A 23,601-nucleotide genomic window follows, 5' to 3' on the forward strand; every position below is an offset into this window, starting at 1 on the left:
AGACAACAGTTATCTGCTAACTACAGATACTAAGTCTTGTGAGACAACAGTTACCTGCTAACTACAGATACCAAGTCTTGTGAGACAGCAGTTATCTGCTAACTACAGATACCAAGTCTTGTGAGACAACAGTTATCTGCTAACTACAGATATCAAGTCTTGTGAGACAACAGTTATCTGCTAACTACAGATATCAAGTCTTGTGAGACAACAGTTATCTGTCAACTACAGATATCAAGTCTTGTGAGACAACAGTTACCTGCTAACTACAGATATCAAGTCTTGTGAGACAACAGAGTTATCTGTCAACTACAGATATCAAGTCTTGTGAGACAGCAGTTATCTGCTAACTACAGATACCAAGTCTTGTGAGACAACAGTTATCTGCTAACTACAGATATCAAGTCTTGTGAGACAACAGTTATCTGCTAACTACAGATATCAAGTCTTGTGAGACAACAGTTATCTGTCAACTACAGATATCAAGTCTTGTGAGACAACAGTTACCTGCTAACTACAGATATCAGGATTATATTGTGAGACAATGAAATTATTTACTAACTAGATATCATCAGTGTTGTGAGATCATGAAATTATCTACGTGAGCTGCTTTCGCCAACACTCTCATCATCAACTTGTCTACGTAGTTACACGTCAATGGAGAGTTTGATATCAGGCGTTCGTGTATTACACAATGAAGAGTTTGATATCAGGCGTTCATGTAATTATATACACAATGAAGAGTTTGATATCAGGCGTTCATGTAATTATATACACAATGAAGAGTTTGATATCAGGCATTCATGTAATTACACAATGAATAGTTTGATATCAGGCATTCATGTAATTACACAATGAAGAGTTTGATATCAGGTGATCATTAATTACACAATGAAGAGTTTGATATCAGACATTCATGTTGTTCCACAACGAGGAGATCCAAAATATTAAAAAACCAATTCTGCATTCATTCTGATTTGAAATTTCAAATCTTACTTTAATTTTTATATCTATGTAGAATTCTCTCATTAATATCAATTGGTAAAATAAACTGTTTATAAATGTTTATCATCATATTCCGTCACACCTAAAAACCTTACACAAAACAGTCTGTCTAACTGAATACATAAACTGTTGACCCATTTACACAATTTACATACACTTAACCTTTATTTTCAATAGCTCTAAGAACTCTACTTTGTCTGTCTGTCCATCTTCATCTGTCTGTCTGTCTGTCTATGTGGCTGTTCGAAAGTCTCTCAATAATGTCTCTGTCTTTCAGACAAACTGTAAGCCCACACAGACATTCTTCAATCTTGCTCTCTTAAATGTTTTTTTTTCATCAATTCAAGAATGACAAACTTCTCACCCTATCCTTCAGAATGTCAATGTGCCCGAGGGTCTCAACTGTACACATGTCAGATGATCACTAAAATGTCTGTGGAGTTATAATCAGACAATCTCCACCACTGCTGAATTTATACAACTGTCATGGTCTTTTATTATAATACCTAGTTCACATGAAGTTTGTATGTAAATAATATGACAAATGGACGTTAAGCTGATCTTTACAAGCTAACTTATAATAACTTTTCTTTCACAGGAACCCCAAACAAATCAAGAATATAAGTGCAGGCACACCATTTCAACCGTCATGGAAGCTGATAAGCTCCAGTGTTTCTTAATGTGTCATCATTACTCACTCAGATAATTGAGATGTATATGAACCGTGTATGTGATAGACTGTCAGCCTACAAACGCAGTATTCAGGTCATAATCACAAAAACATAAATGTTCTACCGTATCTAATATAATCATTTCATTTCTATCTCAAATTCCTCTGAACATGCTGAGTTTAAATTATGTAATGATGTCAATATTTCTAAAATTCAATGACTCTTTTTATTAAGCACAAATCAAACTTACCCAAACTTTACTCAAACGACGGACAGCCTTGGACATTTTTTTCACAATTGCTGAACAACGACAATCTGATAATCATCAACAATCAGCGAACTAAATTCAAATTTCGCATATGTTCTGGGACTAAAAACCGTCTGTGTATTCCACTCTCAAATTTCACAGTGGCAACATTAGTCCTACATATCACACTGCAGACAAAACAAATATAAGTTCCTCTCCATTTCCTTCCCTCTGAACTAGGATTCAGAGGCTGTAACAGGACAACAACAGACTGGTGTCTTTCTGCTCCGTCATTAAAAAGGACTTAATGACATATAAAACACTTCATATGCGTACGACTACCGACATGCATTGTAGTACTCCCGTCTGCTTCACACAGTCGACTGCTCAATCCCTACTCCTCAATGAACACAGTACTGACAATGTCAAAACTAACAACATTAATTTTTAAATTTAAAAAAAAAATGTCCCTTCCTAATACAATACTAGTTTTATCTTTTTGGTCATAATCCAGTGGCCCATTGTACAGTACCTACCTTTAACTCATAAGGGACTGTCTCAAAACACCTGAAACAGGTGGACACTTTCCACTAGAATTATTACACTAGTATAAATAATGAGTGAATCCATTGGCATTTTTTTTTCAATCTAAAGAACATCACAATTTAAAAACAAGAATCCACTGTGTAAAACACACATGGCCCCCACGTTGTAAACTGAAGACCTGTTCATCATCTCAGGCGACTGGTGAGATCGTAACCTCGTCATTTTCTGCTATCGCTGATTCATCAATTTGGCACCCCTTCACCTAAACTTCTACTTCCTCATCATAACATATATATCAATAGGTCCCGAAAATTCTTCCCTGTTGCAGCAACTAAATTGGACATTCACGTTTCTTTGCGTAATTCTAATTTCTGTATTGTGTAATTGATTATCTTCCACTTCTTCAGAAAATGTTTCCTACAGCGATTACATTTCCTTAAAAAATATGTAACTTTTTCCAAATTGTCAACCGTAAGTCAGTACACTTTCTCATATTCACCGAAATAAAAACAAAAAAAAACTTTCCATACAAATCAATTAATTCACAACTTTGTTAAATGCAATTCATCAACATTATAAACTTTGCATCTCAACATTCATCACGCACAATATTCAATCTTGAACTCCAATACGTATGACATCAGCAGCTCCTAAACCAGTGATAATAACATAACTCTGGAATCACAAACACCCATCCATGACAACACTTATCCTGTATCCAGTCTACCACACCAATCACTGTGATTAAACCTTCACATGTACCATAAGCTGTCAATACACAAACTTTCCCCGACTGACAATACTATTTCTCTCGGATTTTCCACTTGCTCTCCACCATAAAGCACAAGGTCAGAAGGTCATCGTGCAGAGCAGGTTGATTTTTATAACAAATGTAAAACACGAATATATACCCCAAGCCTGGGCGTAAATCCGAGTTCAAAAACAAAAGCATGCACAGCGTACAAATTAGCATGGGCTAGGAATACATCAGAAAGAATCTGTAGGTGTTGTCAGATCCGCAAGAGATACCTCGAATATAAATACACCAACGCGCTGATTAGGAGCCAGTTATTAAGAGCCAACATTTTGATAATGTATGAATTGGTGATTAGTATTTGCAGTGTGCTGGTGAACAAATCAAAGTTGATATATAATCCTGCATTCCCTGGGGTTCTACAAGATGTACATAAATAGCAGCACATGCTTCTGGGTCCCATTATCCCAGGAGTATAACTGAAGAAGTCTGTTTTACACAGATCTGTATGATGTAAAGATTGATATCATACAATGAATTAGTAATTATAGTGTCATGTACAATATTTAGATTCCAATAATGAATCTAGACTTAATAAGGTAATAGACTTGGATCAGTGTACTCACAAAAATGTCAACTTCAAAGTACATGTACACTCATATGCTGTTCTGTAGTCCTAACTATGAGAATCCATCACCAATTCAAATCAAGGAAGTGTCAAAGTTGCATGTTTCCCAAATATTACAGTAACCAATGACCTTGAACTTAAATTAATAATCTTGGTTCAAAGTCATGGCACTCAAATTAACTCTTCCCCACTACAAAGGTAGGACTCAGAAAGATATTTCTAACTTTTTGTTTAACATTGAAAATATGCAGTATGAGCCTTTGATGAAGCGAGACAGACAAACAAGTGTTGGGGTGGGAAAGGTACAATAAATTGGACATGGCTTCCTCTGGTAAGTATCATATGCAGAGTTACTTTGTATAATGATACTGGCTAGAGAAAGCCACGTCCAATCTATTATAATCAGCAAACCAACATCATTTAAAGTTCCTATCTGCATCATCAAGGGGCATAATTTAGAAATGAAAAATAAAATCCTTATTACAATATTTCTAAATTTCACCTCAAATTATCATCCAAACACTGATTCTCCAGACTTCCATCTGAACACCCATCCACTCCTCACCAAACGTAAGAGCACAAACATCTCAATGCACACAGTGTATAAGAAGGAAGATAACTCTCTTTGTCTGTATTGATTTTCAATGGCAACAGATGATATCGAACAGATTCAATTCTCAATTGATTACCAAATTGTTTTCTTGCTGATATTCGTCATACAGCTCATTCTATTAATTTTTTTCATGGTCACATGCTCTATGAACAACTGAAACATTACAGCTTGACATGATATTAAACAAAGTACATTCTTCAAGATGATCCCATTGACGTTATAAACTTCTTAGGACGGAGATTAGTTACTCGTATACACTAGATCAGGAGTACTGCCGTACTCCGTCCTCGCTTTACTGAGCGTCTCGCTCATGTACTTCACTTTTCAGTGGGAGACATCTCCCTTTTTTCATAACTATATATATATATATATAATTTATATTTATATATATATATATATATATATATATATATATATATATATATAATAATTGAATTTGTGTCGTGTATATATATATATATATATATATATATATATATATATATATATATATATATACACACGACACAAATTCAATTATTCTCAAAAACCTGATTTTAGCAACATAGTAATTTTGTGAATGTCAATAGGGCACAAATGCCCCCGTTGACATTCATGTTTGAAATATTTGAAACTCCAAGGATGTGACAATTACATTAGGAGCAAACAAAACAAAAACAAAAAAAACATCAGATTGGTGCTTTCGTGAAGAGAAGTGAATTACTTTAGTTTTTAGGACAAGGAAGTGCAAGGCAGGCCTAATTATGAACAATTAAGACACTACAATTACTAAAGAAAATGAAACATGATCTGCAAGTCATTGTCATAAAAGTACCCACTAAAACTCTGCTTAAAATCTAACAGACAGATAATTAAAAGATTTTCAATGCAATACCATTGGTGGAAATAGGTCATTCACTTGGCAAGCAGTTCGAATTGGATCTGTAAATCATCTATATAGAGAGCTATACCAAAACTCTGCTCATTATCTAGAAACAAGCATGGCACAAAAAGTTTTGAAAACTGTAATTTAATAACAATTAAATATTATTCAAGTCTTAGGGCAATCATAACGTTTGTAAAAATAGTTCAATTAATCGACTTGAAACTCAAATTTGACCTGTGAAATGATATCTAATAAATGATAGTTCATTCTCTACAAGCACAGAAAAGAAGTCCAGAAAACTAACTGACGGATATGGCAGACAGAAAGGGTTAACACTACATACCCTGACCATTTCAAAGTGATTTACGGCACATTCTGGTCAATTAGGAAGTGTTAAATATTTGTTCTAAGTAAGTGCTCTGAATACCATTACAATGAATATAGTGTATGTGAAGTTCATTTATAAAGCGAGTCCAAAGGTTGGTGTCTCATCAACTTAAGTGATAATCCCCGGGAACTACCCCCTCACTTGAAACAGAAGTTGTCTTGGAGAGATGGACTTCCGTTTTCTACACTCCCAGAAACAAAGTCACTATTGTCTCTGTGTTATAAGTAGATTACAAGTATGTTTAATGACACAATTTTTCACTCAAGTGCAGTACATCTGAAAAGTTGATACTATTATGCTAACGAGTCTTTTTGAAACAGGAAGAAGACAAGCATGGCATTTTCATGGAAATTTTTTGACAAAAGATGATTTGATGTAGAATTCAGTTTTTCCTGATCAAATGTATGATGTACAGGAAGAGGCAGTTTTCTCAGAAAATTAAAACAAAAACAAAAAAACCATAGAACCAGCAAAAATTAGTGAACAACCCCCAAGGTCCTAAGATTACTCAGTTCCCAGCTGCCCTGATCTCACAGGGCTTGAAGCTAACTTTTTGTGTCACCAGTCCAGCCGGACTGATGGGGTATAATTTCAACCAGTCCACAGAAAAATTTACCAGTCCAACAGAGTGTTCCAGAAATAATTAAATATATTTCGTTAATGAAATTTAACTCAATATGTCACAGACAATATTGTAACACTTAAATACATATGTGAGATTATATTTACGAATCAGATTCGTCTGATATCTACAGATCGAAGCATATATGCCAAATGTGTGTATAAAATTTCATAAGTATAATTTCCAAAATGATGATTTAGAAAATTAACCAGTCCCATCAGACTGACTAAAACAAATGTCAGTCAGTCCGCCAGACTTTTAACCAGTCACAGACTGACGGGCATATGTTAATTTCGAGCCCTGTCTCAGGTCCTAAGATTACCCAGTTTCCAGCTGCCCTGATCCCCATCATTGAGATCAATGACAATTAATTGTGTGATTTACCAGTCCCTGCTAACTATACTCTGACAAGAGTGGCAATCTTCCTAAACCCTATATAACCAATTATCTCTGATCAATATGGTTCATGCAATACAACTGCCTCTATAGATTCTCAGGTTTCTTAAATGAGCAAGTGACCACTTCCCTCCAATGGGTTAATTGCTGTGGTGCGCTCTTCAGCAGTTGGTTTCAATTTATCATTTTTAGTGGATAGACGTCATAGACTTAAGAACTCTACAAACAATTAGCTAAATTGTATTTGCAATTAATGGTAAAACTTAGCCCAAGGCTATTTAATTAATTTCATATTTGGCAAAAAATCTTTATTCAAACAATTACCAACTGTGTAAATATGTAGTTTTCAATGTGGATAAACCAAAATAGATTTTTTAGTGTCAAGGAAAGCATTTATTTTGAACTCAATACTGTTGTAAATATTACTACTTTATCCCACCTTGCTGAAATTAATGTCAGGCAAAATAGGAAATACATTTCATCTACTGAAACAGCAATTAATTCCCAAAAGAAGAAAGAGTAATGGCAATGTTTTTTTTAATGAAATCCCTCAACTTCTACAAAATCATTGCTGCAGTGACATTACACTCTTGCCCAATTGACCAATAGAACTGCAAAAGAGCACCATCCTTCCAGTCAGGTGCTTGTTTTCATTAGAAGTAATTACACTCAGACCCCTTCCTGATAGATTAAGGAGGCTCCCCTGATTTAATTAAGGCTGCTGAACCACTATAACCAGACACAATCATACCAAGCTGTGCTGGTCTTCATTCAATAACATGGACACCTGTGTTTACTACCAACATCTGGATACCAAGTTTATGGCTCTGGAGCCAAGGTAAATTAAGAGGCTCCATTAATTAGCCACCATCTTCTAAACACACCACAATGAGTGCCATAGGGCCTTCCCATCTCATTCCATTACATGCAAGAGTAATTTCTCAATGGCAAAATTAATTTCACCCATAGCTACATAACCTTGACCTTGGTGACATGACCTTGAACAGACCACTTTTAATGTGTTTTTACGTAGATTTTCCTCCTCTCCATCTGGAGAAATTTATTTTCACTCTCCATCCATTATTTTCCCTTTCTGGAGTCTGAGGGCGATCAAATTGAAAAGATATGCACTGTCATTTAAGGTGTCAAGCACATTCCAGCACATCCTGAGACCAAAGATCAAAGGGTGTACTGAAATATCCAGACAAAATCTGTGTGCAACACACACACACCCCACCCCCTCTATTAAAAACCTAGTCATGACTTAGACTAATAACCTGAATACCAAATCTATTAAATGTCATGAAATTTCCTCTGCAACACATATAAAAATGTGTAAAGGGAAACAGACTTTTTTGGGGTATCAAATACATGGTATTTATTAACAGACCCAACAACAGAAAGGGGTGGATTTGTCAACATTGAGGTTTGTCTATTTACCATCAGTCAGGTGAGCAAATTCCTCTCTAAACCAAGTCTTTCTTCCTAACATGGCAATTAAAAGCTCAGTCAATGAATGAACCAGTCTTCTGTGTACACTACTCAGTTAAATCAGTTTAATCCTGGTATTCTTCAAAAGTTACATAACTATCAGACTGACTTAATACAGTCCTGTGTATGCTTAACGGAATAGGAATTTACTGAGAGGAAATGATATGTACCCTGTCTGTGTTCTTCACAGAATTCCTTCATTGCTAGCCAAGAGTTACAATACACTCCCGTTTTTCTCCGCTTTTTGTTATATAGCCAAGAGTTACGATACACTCCTCCACTCTTCAACCCTCTTCACTAGCCAAGGGTTACCATAAACTTCTCTTCTCTATAAAGAACAGGAGAGAGGCAAATTGAAGACCTTGACTAGCGAAGACGAACAATTCCTGACACCTACGAGAGTACTCAGCAACCTTTCACCGACAGATAAACAATCAAGAGTCCTCACAATAATGCACGACATTGAAGGTCTAAGACACGCCTACAGGGTGTTGTTCATCTGTACACCACTTCCCTGATGAAATCGCAATACAATATGATCATGTCTAATACAGATACAAGGCCCCCATTATATGACAAGTTAAGTTCCATCCACAAAATGTCTCATGTATTATACAGAAGACATAACCAACAATCAGGAACTTACTGTACATCCAGTAATATAATCAAATTTTATTCAATTCCATCAAAAATAAATGAGATACCAGCTGCTTTTATAGTGAAAACTGTCTAATCCGACAGGGACTGGGAGACCGATTTCTGTCAGAATACATGCAGTGTGTTGGAATATTAAAACAGTCATATAAAAACAATGAAACTAAGGATCACAATGTCCAGTGAAGTGTATTACACAGGAGTCCAATTATGCAGCTTTCAATGTACAGTAAAATATCTCTATCTCGAAGTCCGAGGGACATCGAAAAAACTTCGAGATATCCGGGGGGTTCAAGATATCCAAAATCGACCTTGGATATTTTTTTTTGAAGGAGGATATTTGATGCATAGTATGGGATTTGCATTAAACAAAAACCCCGTTGCCGTTTCTTATAGTTTAATACAAGTTGATAAATTAATATTGTGGAATTTCAAAGACAAACATTTCGTTTTTAAATATATATAAACATCCAATTGAATTCACAATGTGTTTCAAAATTTAGATGGTCGTGCCTGTGTGCTTACTTTAAGTTTACTGATGTCCAGGCTAGACTGGGATGTAGTTATTGCCTTGTAATGAAAGAACCTATCACATAAGAAACAAAAAAGACGGATTTAAAACAAAAGACACTTTTAAATGTTTATTAAAGAAATTTTCGTGTTTTCTCTGTACTAGTTTTAATGATGAAGCATGTATTATCAAATGCATTATCGTTATTAAGAGCATTACCTTCAAGCGTACTTCGACGATTTTGTGCGTGTATCTAACCCACATGTTAATGATAGAGCGTGTGTCATTCAAAACACCATCCCTGGAATCGGGTGTGTTAGTTCATAATTGGCGGTGAATTTTAGCCGTAATGTTGAAAGGCTTCACTAATCACCCAAGCTGTTGACCATTTATTGCGACCTGGGTCTATTTGGAAAAGGCGAGCATGGATTAGCGGTAATTAATGATAATTGATGTAGCCGCGGGTGTGAATGTGTGACTTAACGACGCCAGGTATGGTAAGCAGAGCGGAAAATTGACTGCACTTCGAAATAAACCAGGTGAATTTAGGGTATGGCAGAGTTCTTGAAATTTCTTTTGAAGTGTCAGACATTTGGTCCGATACTGTTAGAAATAGTGTCAGCCCAAACAAAATTTTGTCAGTCCAGAAAAAAATGCATTGCTTTTGAGGTTTTTATAAATTTTATTTATAATCAACTACATGTGTTATTGTATTCAATCTCCATCTCAGCTATACGTTCATAAATTCTCCTTTCATACCCTTTCACATCTTCCTCACACTCTGAATCTTCCTCAATTCACCGAGTCACTTTTGTACTCCACTTCTCTCTCATCCTCCACTTCTCTCTCATCCTCCACTTCTCTCTCATCCTCCACTTCTGTCCCATCCTCCACTTCTCTCTCATCCTCCACTTCTGTCCCATCCTCCACTTCTCTCTCACCCTCTACTTCTCTCTCACCCTCCTCTTTTCTCTCTATCCTGTCTATTCCTCTCAACTTCTTTCTCATCTTCTTCTGCAATCGTTTAAATTACTCTCTCTCACTTTGGCCCGGGTGTAGTTGGTCTTGCGACTTTGAGCAGATGGTGTCACCTAGCAATAGGTAAAACCGCATCAAACAAAAGCCATTGTCTCCCAGATTCCCGGTTTCTTTTCTCCTCGTAGTTCTCACAACAGATTCCTCACGTTTATGTTTCAATGTCTTGCCGGATTTAGCATCAGTTTGAAAATTTATGGGCCACATGGCCGCCATTTTTCCCGGTAAAAAACGGACTTCGATCTCGATCTTTTATCGGCCATCAGGGCCGATAATTAAGTAACTTGTGTCGGACATTTACTACTTTTATCGGATAATCCGACATTACCTACACTTTTCAAGAACTCTGGTATGGGACCTTGAAAATACTTCGACATAAGCGGAGTATTTGAGATTACCGTGTTCGAAATATCAGAATTTTTTTTTAATCATTTATATAGGGAAAACGGCCAGGACCGGCGGTCGACTTCGACTCAAGCGGGGTATTCGAGATAAACCATATTCGAGATACAGATGTTTTACTGTACATGCAATTGTACAATGGTATGACATGACCATCCACACTTTTGATAAAAAAAATAATGGCAACTGAATTATAAATTATAAATGAAGATTCTAAGAGCCAAAACATATATGTATACTTATTTTATCACATACAGGAGACCTAACAGAACCTGTATAAATGTACAATCTGCTTAAGACCTAAGTCTTCCTTTATCAATAAGAGATGAGATACCTAATTAAACAGAACCCCTAATTCACATCTATCTAGGGAGATTGGAAAACCAGTCATCTTAACCAAATATGATTAATAAGCTTTACACCTTAAGGCCATAAACCTCATCAGCAGACTACTGCGACTTGTGTTCTAGGGTCCCTGAGATTCCCGTTCACAGGAAACACTTAGCAAAGTCTAAAATCATCCTCCTGATCAAGTCATGGGCATTGTTTCATTGCGCTGGGGTAGATGAAAATTCAACTTAATGAGCATAGCTAACTTCAGAATCTTGATACTTTTATCAATATTTTCATTACTTTGTAAACGACTTACGGTGAATGAATTTTATCTATAATTTCTGTTTAGCTTTTAAGTGCAGGGTACGAAATCAATACACCTAAACATCAAATGCACTGCGAGTACAGCTAACATTGTTGTAAATATGCAAACTTTTAAAGATCCATAAATATAACAGCTTTATAGTTCCTGCACATAATTTACCAGCAGACAGCATACAACATAAATCTATAAATTATACAGCCTCACCTAGCGTCTTCACAATAGAGCATTAAAATTACTCACCCCTCCAACATTCTCAAACAGTTTGACCAGGCTACGAACGGAAGCTCTAGAACCTGTCCGAACTAAGGAAATCAAACTGTGGTCCCGTTTTTTGGAAAGTGATGAGCTTCTATTAGACTTTACATCCTGGGACTTTGACCTCCGCTCCCGAAATTTTGGTCGTGCCCGACTCCTGGATTCACGTTCTTCTGTTTTCACATCCTCCGCAAATCCCACCTTTTTTCTTGACTTGGTTGACATTTTTTTTTTCACTTTATATTTACATGTATATCATCCTAAACAGACATGCTTTCAGCTATAGATGCATTCATTGTGCACTTCCACTCAATAACCAAACCACCAACTCAAATGCCTAAGGACATTTCTCAATGGTTTCACAAAAGAAAAAATCCAACACAATTATACATTATGTAAACACGATGCGATTGCTGCCCTCTCAGTTATGCATTAATACAGACTTGTTTGGGTGTTGCAATGTTAGAAACACTTCTGATTTTTATCACGTCATAAACCACCACAAGTGCTCAGCTAATTTATTTAAGTGGTCATTAGAAAATCCAGGAAAAAACTACCGCAGCCAACAGAAAATCATATCTGACCAACTTCCTTCATGTACTATGCAAGTGTCACCACATACCAGCAGATACACAGCAGAAGGTACTCCTCTTCTGCTTATCAATAATCTATTTCTGAGGCGACAATACGGAATTCACTGGATGTATATATCTTCTTTTTTTTTCTCCTGAAGTCCTGGGCTGCCTCTGTCACAACTAATCAATGGTGTAACATTCCAAATGAACATGTATAAGTCAATTATCAGAGTGAAGAATAATAGGACAGGACAGAGGCTTTACACACGAGACAAGGGACAGGTAAAATTACCAATAACCAATAATTCAAACGGTCAATTAAAGCTGTCACAAAGCCAACAACACAATCCATCCAAAGTTAAATAAGGCTCCCAGTTCTTTTTTTTAATGAGGGTATGTCACACCAGGATAATCTGTAGATAATCTATCCAAGAAGTTTTTAACTCCACAAGGTCAGATCAAATGCTAAGGCAACAGTTAATCCTCTGGGAGAACAATAGCTCATCTAGCAGCCCATCAAGTCATTTGTTTCTCTATACCTGCCTAACATGCCTAATTAAATTTCTTTTCCCTCCAACTGTCTATAACACATCAGCATACATCAGCTGCTTAATTATTTTCCAAGATATAAAACAATTATACACAGTAGATGAACATTATAGGCTGGAGTTCTCTGTCCTGCTGTTTTCGTCACTCTTTAAAACAGCTGACTCTCTCCTTTACCTGTAGGCATTGTCTGCAATATCAAACTCAGCAATTTTTTTAAAAAATAATTTCTCGTGTTTTTCCAAAAAATATTTTTTCCCGAAGTGCCTTTTAATTCTTTTCAAGCCACTTCCTCAAAATCACAAAGGCCAAACTGTGAAATTAGATTTTTTTTTTTGATAACAGTGAAACTGTAGGAAAAGTTCACATGCAACAAACTGATTTCGAAATGGAATATACGTAAAACATTGCACAATAAATCAGATGGCCACATATAACAATGACTTCTAGATCTCTACTTCTGTTCAATGAGTAGGAGACATCCAATGCTGACAACCTTCCTCAATATCAGCCCCTCTGATGAGGACTCTTCCCTTCTTAAGTGGCTTTTCCAGAAAATGGCCTTCCTTCTTTTCACACAGAATGCAGTTTCAGGTAGATTACAACCCTTGACAACGCATCACTTCACCACTTCACTGAATCGTATAATAAACTGTTTTTTCATCTAATGGTACGTAGGCAGTTAAATAAAATCAATATAACGCATCCCTTGCTTCCTTATCCGATATATATATATAAATGTACAGTCTCCATGTACTGGTTATAATGTCTCCACACAGTATGTATATACCAGTCTATATCTCCACACAGTATGTATATACCGGTCTATATCACACACACAGTATGTATATACTGGTCTATATCACACACACAGTATGTATATACCAGTCTATATCACACACACAGTATGTATGTACCAGTCTATATCACACACACAGTATGTCTACTGTTCTATCTCCTACATCAGCAATTCACCATCAGATGAGAGTCCAACACTTAACAGGGCTGCCTTTCTAACAACCCAGCATGTTCAGTTATTTACAGAACAATACAAGAACATGCACCATCAGCACCTACTTTGATCCTCATAAACTGTCATTCATTTTCTGGGATATGACAACTAATGAGTGTCGGGATCTACTTAGAGGGCACCGTCACTGTGTACTAAATATTTCTTATTTTTGGTACCACAACGAAAACAAAAGGTTTGAAAATTCAATTAGGTTGATCACCCATCAGTGTCGGACTTCCGATGAGGCGTTCGGTAAAGATGGCAGTGCCACGCAACTTTCAAGCATTTTTTATTTCTTCAGTGTCAATGAACTACACTTTTCTCATGGGATATCTTCAGGAGACTTCGCTGTTAATTGTACCTTCCCTGCTTGTTGACATAAACGATTAAATAAACACTGCTGTAATCAGACTTTTCTTTTTTTAGCCCACAAGGAAAACTCACTCTTTAACAATCAATTCTTCAGATAAAAATGTTCGCTCCCATGTAAATCATTAAAAGAACACACACACAATTTGTAGAAAGTATGTTAAATCCGAGATTCAAAAGCATGGACGGATTTCGTTCAATAATTCTGATATTGTATGAAATCAATACACACCTTTTCTAGATAGAAATCTAATCCCTTTCACACAGTGCACAAATTTTACCACAATTTTACATGACTATACAGGCATCAATCTTTCATCACTATGAGGCACTTTGGTCAGATTTTCGAACAGAGCCTCTGTATAATATTTGTTTACACTTGCAACACAATAAAGCTGGAAATCAAACTCCACATGGCTTTTTCCTCTCTGTTCATGAAATAGCCTTATTCCTCCAACCCTGCTCATCTGTTTCACTGTTCAGTGCTGGCTAAACTGGCTATTACAACAAATTATAAATCTAGTGAGACAATCAACTTGTACCTGGAATCCAAGCTATTAAAGTATTAAATTCCTTTTCTGTCAATAGGTAACTTGTGTCTACAAATATTTGGGAATTCTGGATCATGCAACAGCTCCATGCTGCCAATAGAACACAGGTACATATATAAATATAGAAACCAGGATATTTCCTGCTGAGAACTGTCCAACCCTCTCCCTGTTCTATATTTCATTCATACAAACATATCACATAATAGATTAGATAATGACTTTGTCTGTGATTGGAAACGGAACAATCCCGAAGCTCTCTTAAATCCCAGACACCATTCATTTCATATTTACCCTGGCCATTGTCACTGCTGATCAGAAAACTTTAAATTATGAATCACGTTTAATTTTCGATATCAGGAAGAGATAGCCATACACAGGAAAATCCCATTTCTTCTTCACTTTTTTTCCCACAGTTTAAATTCCTGTGGTTGACAGGTAAAAAACAGCAGCAAAGGTAGGTACGACATTCTTTCATCAATAGTTTAAAATTCTTCAATTGCCGCAATTGAAAATGCACAGGATTTTTTTTTAAATAGTCAATGAATCAATGGATTACATGTACATTTTAACAATGTGCTTTTTTTCTTCTGTCCAACATCGGAGATCTTTGGAGAATTCTCATGCAAATATCCTCTGTCCTCTGGAGTCCTCCAATAACAATACAAACGCCCTTCAAACACCACTACACACTGATCCCATAAAACAAAATTACAATACACCAACTCTGAACTCCATCCAATCTTGCACTTGTAAGATAAAAACAATGATGGGAGTCACACAAAAAAACACAATAACTCAGCAGGATTTTGATGAAGAAAAGTTGCAAACCATACAATATCACCTATGCATGAATCCCTGCAGAACAGCTATCACCGTGAATTACTGAAGGGCAATGGTGAGCTGCACCTAATGTTACAGTGGCCCTTTCCTCTCTCCCTCTCTCTCTCTCTCTCTCTCTCTCTCTCTCTCTCTCTCTCTCTCTCTCTCTCTCTCTCTTCTCATTTCTCTCCCTGACAAACAATTCCTCCTCGAGCAACCTCACCTCAACTGAATCTGACAGTTGCATCAGTGAGATTTGTACTGTCAATCACCATAATCATCATCAGAAGTTTTAATCTATTCTACAGCTTTACTTAAATCCCATTCAGTGAAATACCCAGATTACATTTACATCTTGTGTTTCATTACCGAGTCTAGATATCCCGATAGCTTTATCAAATTCCCAACCCCCACCACCATCAAATCCATCTCTTGTTCATTTCCACACACCGGATCACAGTATTATTGTATTATTATCAAATATTAAACAAGATGTGTTTGTGAAACACAAATGCCCCCGATAATGGACAATTCCAAAGATGGCCAAGGTCACAAGGACACATATTTTGGTACCAGCTAGTAGAAAGATCCTGTCACAAGAAATGCTCATGTACAATATGAAAGCTCTAATATTTACCATTTAGAAGTTATGACCAATGTCATTTTTAAAAGTAAGTCAAATGTCAAGGTCAAAAGGTTTAGTATCAACGGAAAGGTCTTGTCACAAGGAATACTCATGTGAAATATCAAAGCTCTAGCTCTTACTGTTCAAAAGTTATTAGCAAGGTTAAAATTTTCTAAAAGTACGTCAAACTCCAAGGTCACAGGGTCAAAACTGTTGGTATCCACGGAAAAGTCTTGTCACAACGAATACTCATGTGAAATATCAAAGCTCTATCACTTACTGTTTAAAAGGTATTAGCAAGGTTAATGTTTCAGACAGAATGACAGAATTACAGACAGGACAAAAACAATATGCCCCCAGATCTTCGATCTCGGGGCATAAAAAACTACCTATAGCATGGATTATAAAACTTGCATACTTTTAATAACTTTCTCCATTTAATAAAATGATAATCAAAATCTTCCATAGAATAAAACTACACACGTCTTGAAGTTGAATACAATATTGCAGCCCTCCTTAATAAAAATATTCTCTGATCATACAATAGAACGATTACAACCCCTCAATAAAATATAGCAGCCCTCAATCAAAATCTTCCAGAGAATAAAACTATACACATCTTGAATACATATTGTATTCAAGATGTGTATAGTGCAGTCCTTTATCAAAATCGTCTATGATCATAGAATAAAACCACTAACCCTGAATTCAACATCGCAGCCCTTAATCAAAGTATTCCATAGAATAAAACCATACAACCCTGAATACAATACTGTGACCCTTAATCAAAATCTTCCATAGAATAAAACCATAATCAAAATCTTCCATAGAATAAAACCATAATCAAAATCTCCCACAGAATAAAACCATAATCAAAATCTAAAACCATAATCAAAATCTTCCATTGAATAAAACCATAATCAAAATCTCAAACTATAATCAAAATCTCCCATAGAATAAAACCATAATCAAACTCTCCCATAGAATAAAACCATAATCAAAATCTAAAACCATAATCAAAATCTCCCATAGAATAAAACCATAATCAAAATCTTCCATAGAATAAAACCATAATCAAGATCTCCCATAGAATAAAACCATAATCAAAATCTCAAACTATAATCAAAATCTCCCATAGAATAAAACCATAATCAAAATCTCCCATAGAATAAAACCATAATCAAAATCTAAAACCATAATCAAGATCTCCCATAGAATAAAACCTTAATCAAATCTCCCATAGAATAAAACCTTAATCAAAATCTCCCATAGAATAAAATCATAATCAAAATCTCCCATAGAATAAAACCATAATCAAAATCTAAAACCATAATCAAAATCTTCCATAGAATAAAATCATAATCAAAATCTTCCATAGAATAAAACCATAATCAAAATCTCCCATAGAATAAAATCATAATCAAAATCTTCCATAGAATAAAGCTACACACCTCCTGGATACAATAATACAGCCCTTAATCAACAGTAAACTTGTAAACATCAGAGAGCAAACTCCAATTTCATGCAATAAAACCTGCATCGTTGTACTTAATCCTCCAAATGGTTTTTATTCAAAGAACAAAAGCATGCAATTCTATGTGTGATTTTTCCTCTCATGCAATTACTCTGTAATAAAGCTAGTAGCATTACTGAATACACTCAATACGCATACCTCAAAGCATAAAAATTCAGACTTATTCTTATAAAAAATAGATTGGCAAAAAGAAATCGTAAGACGAGGAATTCTGAAGTGCACCAGGAGTCACTGTACTAATTCAGTTCAAATTGGCTCGCAATACTTCACAAGGCCCCTTAGCCAGTTAATAATATTAACATGTGTGCAGAAAGACCCAACAGACCTTCAAGAGTTTTGGCAACTTACTATCAATTGCTTTTCAGAAGTAGTTTCCTGAGTATACTTAATAAGAACATCCCTGCCTTTGAATTCAATCAAGTTATTGCTTTTGCTAGATGCCGTCGAAATATTTCTGATTTTCCTGAAGTCATCTTTTCCTGACAGACAGGTTGCTCAATGATGTACAAATTTAAGAGCATTTTAATCTTAATAATTGTATACACATATGTATTTGGTATTAATATATCTGTACATTAATAAATGGATCTATTCATAGTCCAGACAGAACCTGTCAGGTTAATGTACAGTTAAACCTGACTAGTCTAACACCCGTAAAATCCATTTCACTGCTAGGCCTGACCCTTGAACTCTGCACAGTACAATCTGAAATCTTGTCAATTTATCCAACATAAAGTTTACAAGTCTTTCACTGTAAGCTAGGTTGCTATATGTTTTTTATTGTATATCTGACATACATCTGTCCTCCACTTTGCATTACACTTACAGTACACAAGGACATTTCTATTACATTTCGGTTTATTAAGTAAGCAGATTAATAAGATAAACCTTGCTATAGGTGTTACTTCCCAAATTCTGTGAGGGCAGTATACTTTACAACAAATTGTACATAGACTGATACGTGGGTGGTGTGATATTTACAAGAAAGGGTTTCAAGTATCTATAATCAATTACAATACTAAATGATCATGTTAACTAAACATGTACATTTAAAATCAATTATGATACTATTTATTTGATAAATTATCTTGGTACCTAAACATGTTATGTATTTAAATTCAATTATGATACTAAATTATCTTGTTAACTAAACATGTATTTAGCGAGATCACCTCTGTTTCATAACTTGCATCCATTTTTTTTGTCAGAATTAGAGAAAAATATTCTTTATATTCACAAGTCGTGTGTTCCTAACCTGCACCCGGTACACGAGACTGTCCACAAGTTACTAATACAGACAGTACCGCAGTACACAGCCAGGTGAAATATATAGTACAAACAATAGTGTCAATACACGTACTGTCCATGTATAAACAAGTAAAACCCAGTAATTTCCCTTGTCCTGATTATCTAAATAATCAGGTCTTATATAAACAATTGTAAACTAAATGTACCAAATAACTATGTATGGTAGCCTCATCAACACAGAATTTGCATTTTATGTGCATTTATAGGTGTATCTTAAATAAAATTCATAATTGTATGGTTTCAGTTTGAATCCTGTCCCTCCTTATTTTTTAATCCCCCAACCCTGTTTTTTTTCGTAAACACAGGGTCAGAATACAATTATTGTAATTAGATTACCTGCCAATCAATGGTTACTACAAAAACATTAATGACAGTATAACTAATTATTGTACATTTGATTGACATTTACTCTATATTTAGTATCATGTATGTTTTTCATTTATTATCAAATGTCCACTAGAGTTAAAACCTACTTTGTCAACAATAACAAATAAAAATCCTACTGAAATACCCTATTTCTGAAAAACATGTAACAGGAACCACATATTTGATCATTTATGGTCTTGCCCATCGTCGCTATAGCCACGATTACTGAGTCCCATAGTACCTACCCTACCTCATATGACGTAGTGTAAACGGAGACAATAGGTGTGGCTTGCGACGACGGTTCATGCCCTACATGAACTGTCATAAATACTATAAACATGGAAATGAACTTCTACTGTCAACCCTTCAATAACATCTCTCATTCAAAAGGACAATGAGAAAAGTTACATTTGCCTTTAAAATCCTGTATAACAAGATGTTGATAAGTATATAGCAAGCCTGGCCTAAATTAATCTAATTAAAATCACACTTCCTAGATCCACGTCGTATATTCTGCGTATAAGGCATGGATCTAAGAATTCAGATTTTAATTAGATTGGGCCTAAATCAAACAATGAGGTGTCAATCTCAAGCACGTTCTTTTATTCTATTGTCCTGGTATAGACTATATACAAGTATTAAGAACCTATACGACTAAATTCAACAAATGCTAGACAAATACAAGCTTTGACATTTTGATTAATGCCCAGATATTTCAGCCCTCACATTTGATAACACGGAAAAATAAATAAACAAACCTACTTAACTAGACTAGAATAGCGGTGATTTGCAAACATAAAATTCAACTCTTTGTCCTATTCATATTCTCAGCTTTCAATGTACAGAAACACATCAAGTTATCTTTCAAAAAAAAAAAAAGGTTCTAACAGTTGATCGATAACTTCGCCGCCTCTTCAATTCACTTAAAAGTTGAAAAAGGTGACAATTTAAATTCCACTACACCACAATAAAACAGAGAAGAGCGATAAACTTTCCAGACCAAGAAGTGCCCGGAATGCGGAGTTAGGGTTGACACACTCTACTAGATAGTATTGACACACCTGAATACAAAGCTATTGTCACTGAGCAGTACTTCATACACACATTGACTGAACCATATCAGTCCATAGTATCTTAATTGTTTATTGTATGGAGTTAATCTCTTTATTATTATATTAATAAAATACGTGTAGAAGAAAGTCAATGGTAAATTCCAATATTAAAACTTTATGGGTCCCTTATAAAGTGTCAATGCAAACATCCATTGAATGGGGATTCCCTCATCAATAAGCCAGTCCCTACCCTCATTTCCTGAGTATGTGTTTACATTCAAAGTTTACTGATTAAACACGCTGTGTCGGGTCATATTTTGATGTTAGGATACAAGAGGTTATAAAGCATAATACTCGTGTCATGCATTCCATGATCAAGTAAATTCAGTCACAAATAAAAAGGGGAGCAACTCAATGTACAGTTCATAAATGATGGATCATTCCTCAGTTCTTCCCAATTATACATTCATGTACACGTATACCATGTACACAGTATAAATACACATCAAAGTAACGTTAAGATCTTTTTTTTTAAAATTGTATCAATTATGATCATGATTAGTTGATTCAATATCTGAATCAGATTAATTTGTGCATACATTGCACTGTACTTGCCTGTTCTCTACAGTACATTTATACATATAATCATGTTGTGTACCGTGGTTCTGAATACAACTACATATTGCGATGAGACTTTAACATTGAGGCTTGATTAAAGTAAACTCAATGCAACATTTCACTTTAGTCCAAACCCATTCTTAAAACCTGAAGGGAACTTTTACACATCATGTTCCCATAAATATTTAAATAGCTCAACATATTTTTTTTATTGTAGTGAAATGGTATGTAATAATTCTTCTCAACAATGGTGTTATCTATAATAACAATACAGTATTACTCTTTGAGAACATTTCTATCTAAGCATGGCAATGCTTCATAAAACCCTATAATTCTGAAGAACAATTTTACCGTAAAAGAAATCTGGTAGTCAGGGGTCATTGGGCTAGTGGTTCATTACAAAAACTGACATTACATAATGGATACAACAATTTTCCTCCGATATGTATATAACAAATATAAGTTTGTATAGATTGTTCCACAAATACAATCATATATATCAACTTAACAATGTTAAAACTTCCCAATCAATAAATAAAGCTACTAAACATTCGCAAGCTCTGATTGGGATTACTTACTATATCAAAAATTTATATCAATCTCATTTATCATCCCCCCCCCCCCCCCCCCCCCCCCCCCCCCAACACACACTTCATGTCCTCCCTGCAAGAAAATATTTACCAGGTTTGCTATCTACACCGTTTCAATTTCTACGAATATTTTGTAAAATTCATTTTTTGATCGATTATGTTACTTGATTTATGGATACGTAGAAAAGGACTATCATTATATATGCATGACTAGACAATGTAAAGTATGAATCATACTTCATAGCTAATATCGCAAACTATTTCGAATATAAACAAACACCCCACAACCACCGATTCTGCTTCTACCCGAGGTTTAACTTTCAGGTGAAAATATAAATGAATTAATTTACTTACCATGACATTATCTGAGACACAGTTTACATTTTAAAATCTTTGTTTTCGAATATTCAAATTTGTTCTATTTTGATAAACTGTGGAGTCCGCCATTCTTGTAATGAAAGGGCACTTCCGGTGCTGCGCAAAACGGAAGTGCGATTGAATCTTACCTTTGTCCGATTCCATTGATCCGCGCCTTTTAAAAATTGTTTAGCGCTCAGAACGAATAATACATGCCTAAAAAGGTTAAACCTGTTTTAAAATACTTCACTGTTTACAGAATATGTCTATTCAATTGGTAGATAAATGATATTAGTTCGGTAAAAGGGAGGAATTTCATCTTTTTAAAAAGAAAAGAAAAAAAAAAGAAAACTAAAAGAATAGATCTTCACGTGGAAATATACAAAATTAAAAGAAAAATAAATAAAAAATCTTTACAATTACAATTACAATATCGATTTGCACTATGCAATAACGTGTGAAAACTATGAATAGAATAGAATAGAATATGATTTATTTCCAAATTAGGGCCCTCTCGGGCATACAGCATACATGATTGTTAACATTTCAATGTGCAATGACGATAAAAAGAAAAAAAACAAGAGTAAAATATGCACTATTAGTATGAGCAATGATCATACATGAGACATTTGAACATGATAATACTTATTTGTATTATATGTAAGTACCACCGTGTATCCTAATGCAAAACAGTCAGAAATACATATAGGGAAGAAGAAAAAAATAAAAAAATAAAAAATATATTATATAAATATAAATATATATATATATATATATATATATATATATATATATATATACATATACATAACAACTCTACATGTAATAATAGTAAAGGTAGTATAAGTACATATGATTAACTCCACTGTAATGCAAAAGATACCACGGGACGGTGCATTGGTACTAGATCAACATGTCATGTTTATAATGAGTGCATATGTGCAATATGGTTTCATATGGTTCACACATAATATACAGTAATACTAGTAGTATGAGCTTAGACAATGTACATAACATGAGACATTACTTGATGTAATATATGTAAGTACCACCGTGTATCCTAATGCAAAACAGTCAGGAATGCACATAGGAAGAAAATAATAACAAAATATGCAATGACACATAATAATAGTAATAGGCACGTAGTACAAGTACATATGATTGAATGTAATGCAAAAGATACCACGAGACGGTGCATTGGTACTAAGTCAACATGTCATGTTTACAAGGAGTGCATAATTATGTATAAACATATTGGTTTGAACTTTCACATGTTTCATTTTATATCGCTTCTTCAATCAAATCGCAAAGGGCTACAAGTACATCAGTATTTTCACAATTGAGTAACCATATTAATCTATTCATGTTGTCAAGACTGGAAAAATGTTCACATTGTTGTTTTATAATTTCATACATGTTCTGCCTGAGTGAGTTATAAGTTAAACATTCAAAAATTAGATGAATTTCATCACCAATTTTACAAGAAAAACACTTTGTGCAAAATCTTAAATGTCTAGGGATTCCTGAATAACGACCTC

General features: G+C 34.9%; 1 protein-coding gene across 10 annotated transcripts in view; it reads right to left on the bottom strand.

Annotated features, from left to right (window-relative positions):
* LOC125653491 (FERM domain-containing protein 4A-like) overlaps window positions 1-22,749 on the bottom strand; it is a 60,569-nt gene extending 37,820 nt beyond the window's left edge. For 4 of the 10 annotated variants that reach the window (XM_056144460.1, XM_056144448.1, XM_056144459.1 and 1 more), the window contains exon 1: window positions 11,727-15,113. In XM_056144460.1, the coding sequence (XP_056000435.1) occupies window positions 11,727-11,966 (240 nt within the window). In that variant the 5' untranslated portion in view covers window positions 11,967-15,113. Of the gene's footprint in view, window positions 1-1,926; window positions 3,890-4,353; window positions 4,480-11,726; window positions 15,114-22,060 lie in introns of those variants that run through there. The other 6 variants (XM_056144457.1, XM_056144451.1, XM_056144458.1 and 3 more) reach the window with 5 other exon arrangements.
* Between the last annotated feature and the right edge of the window lie 852 nt (window positions 22,750-23,601).

This window comes from Ostrea edulis, chromosome 7 (genome assembly GCF_947568905.1).
Source record: "Ostrea edulis chromosome 7, xbOstEdul1.1, whole genome shotgun sequence".
Classification (NCBI taxonomy): domain Eukaryota; kingdom Metazoa; phylum Mollusca; class Bivalvia; order Ostreida; family Ostreidae; genus Ostrea; species Ostrea edulis.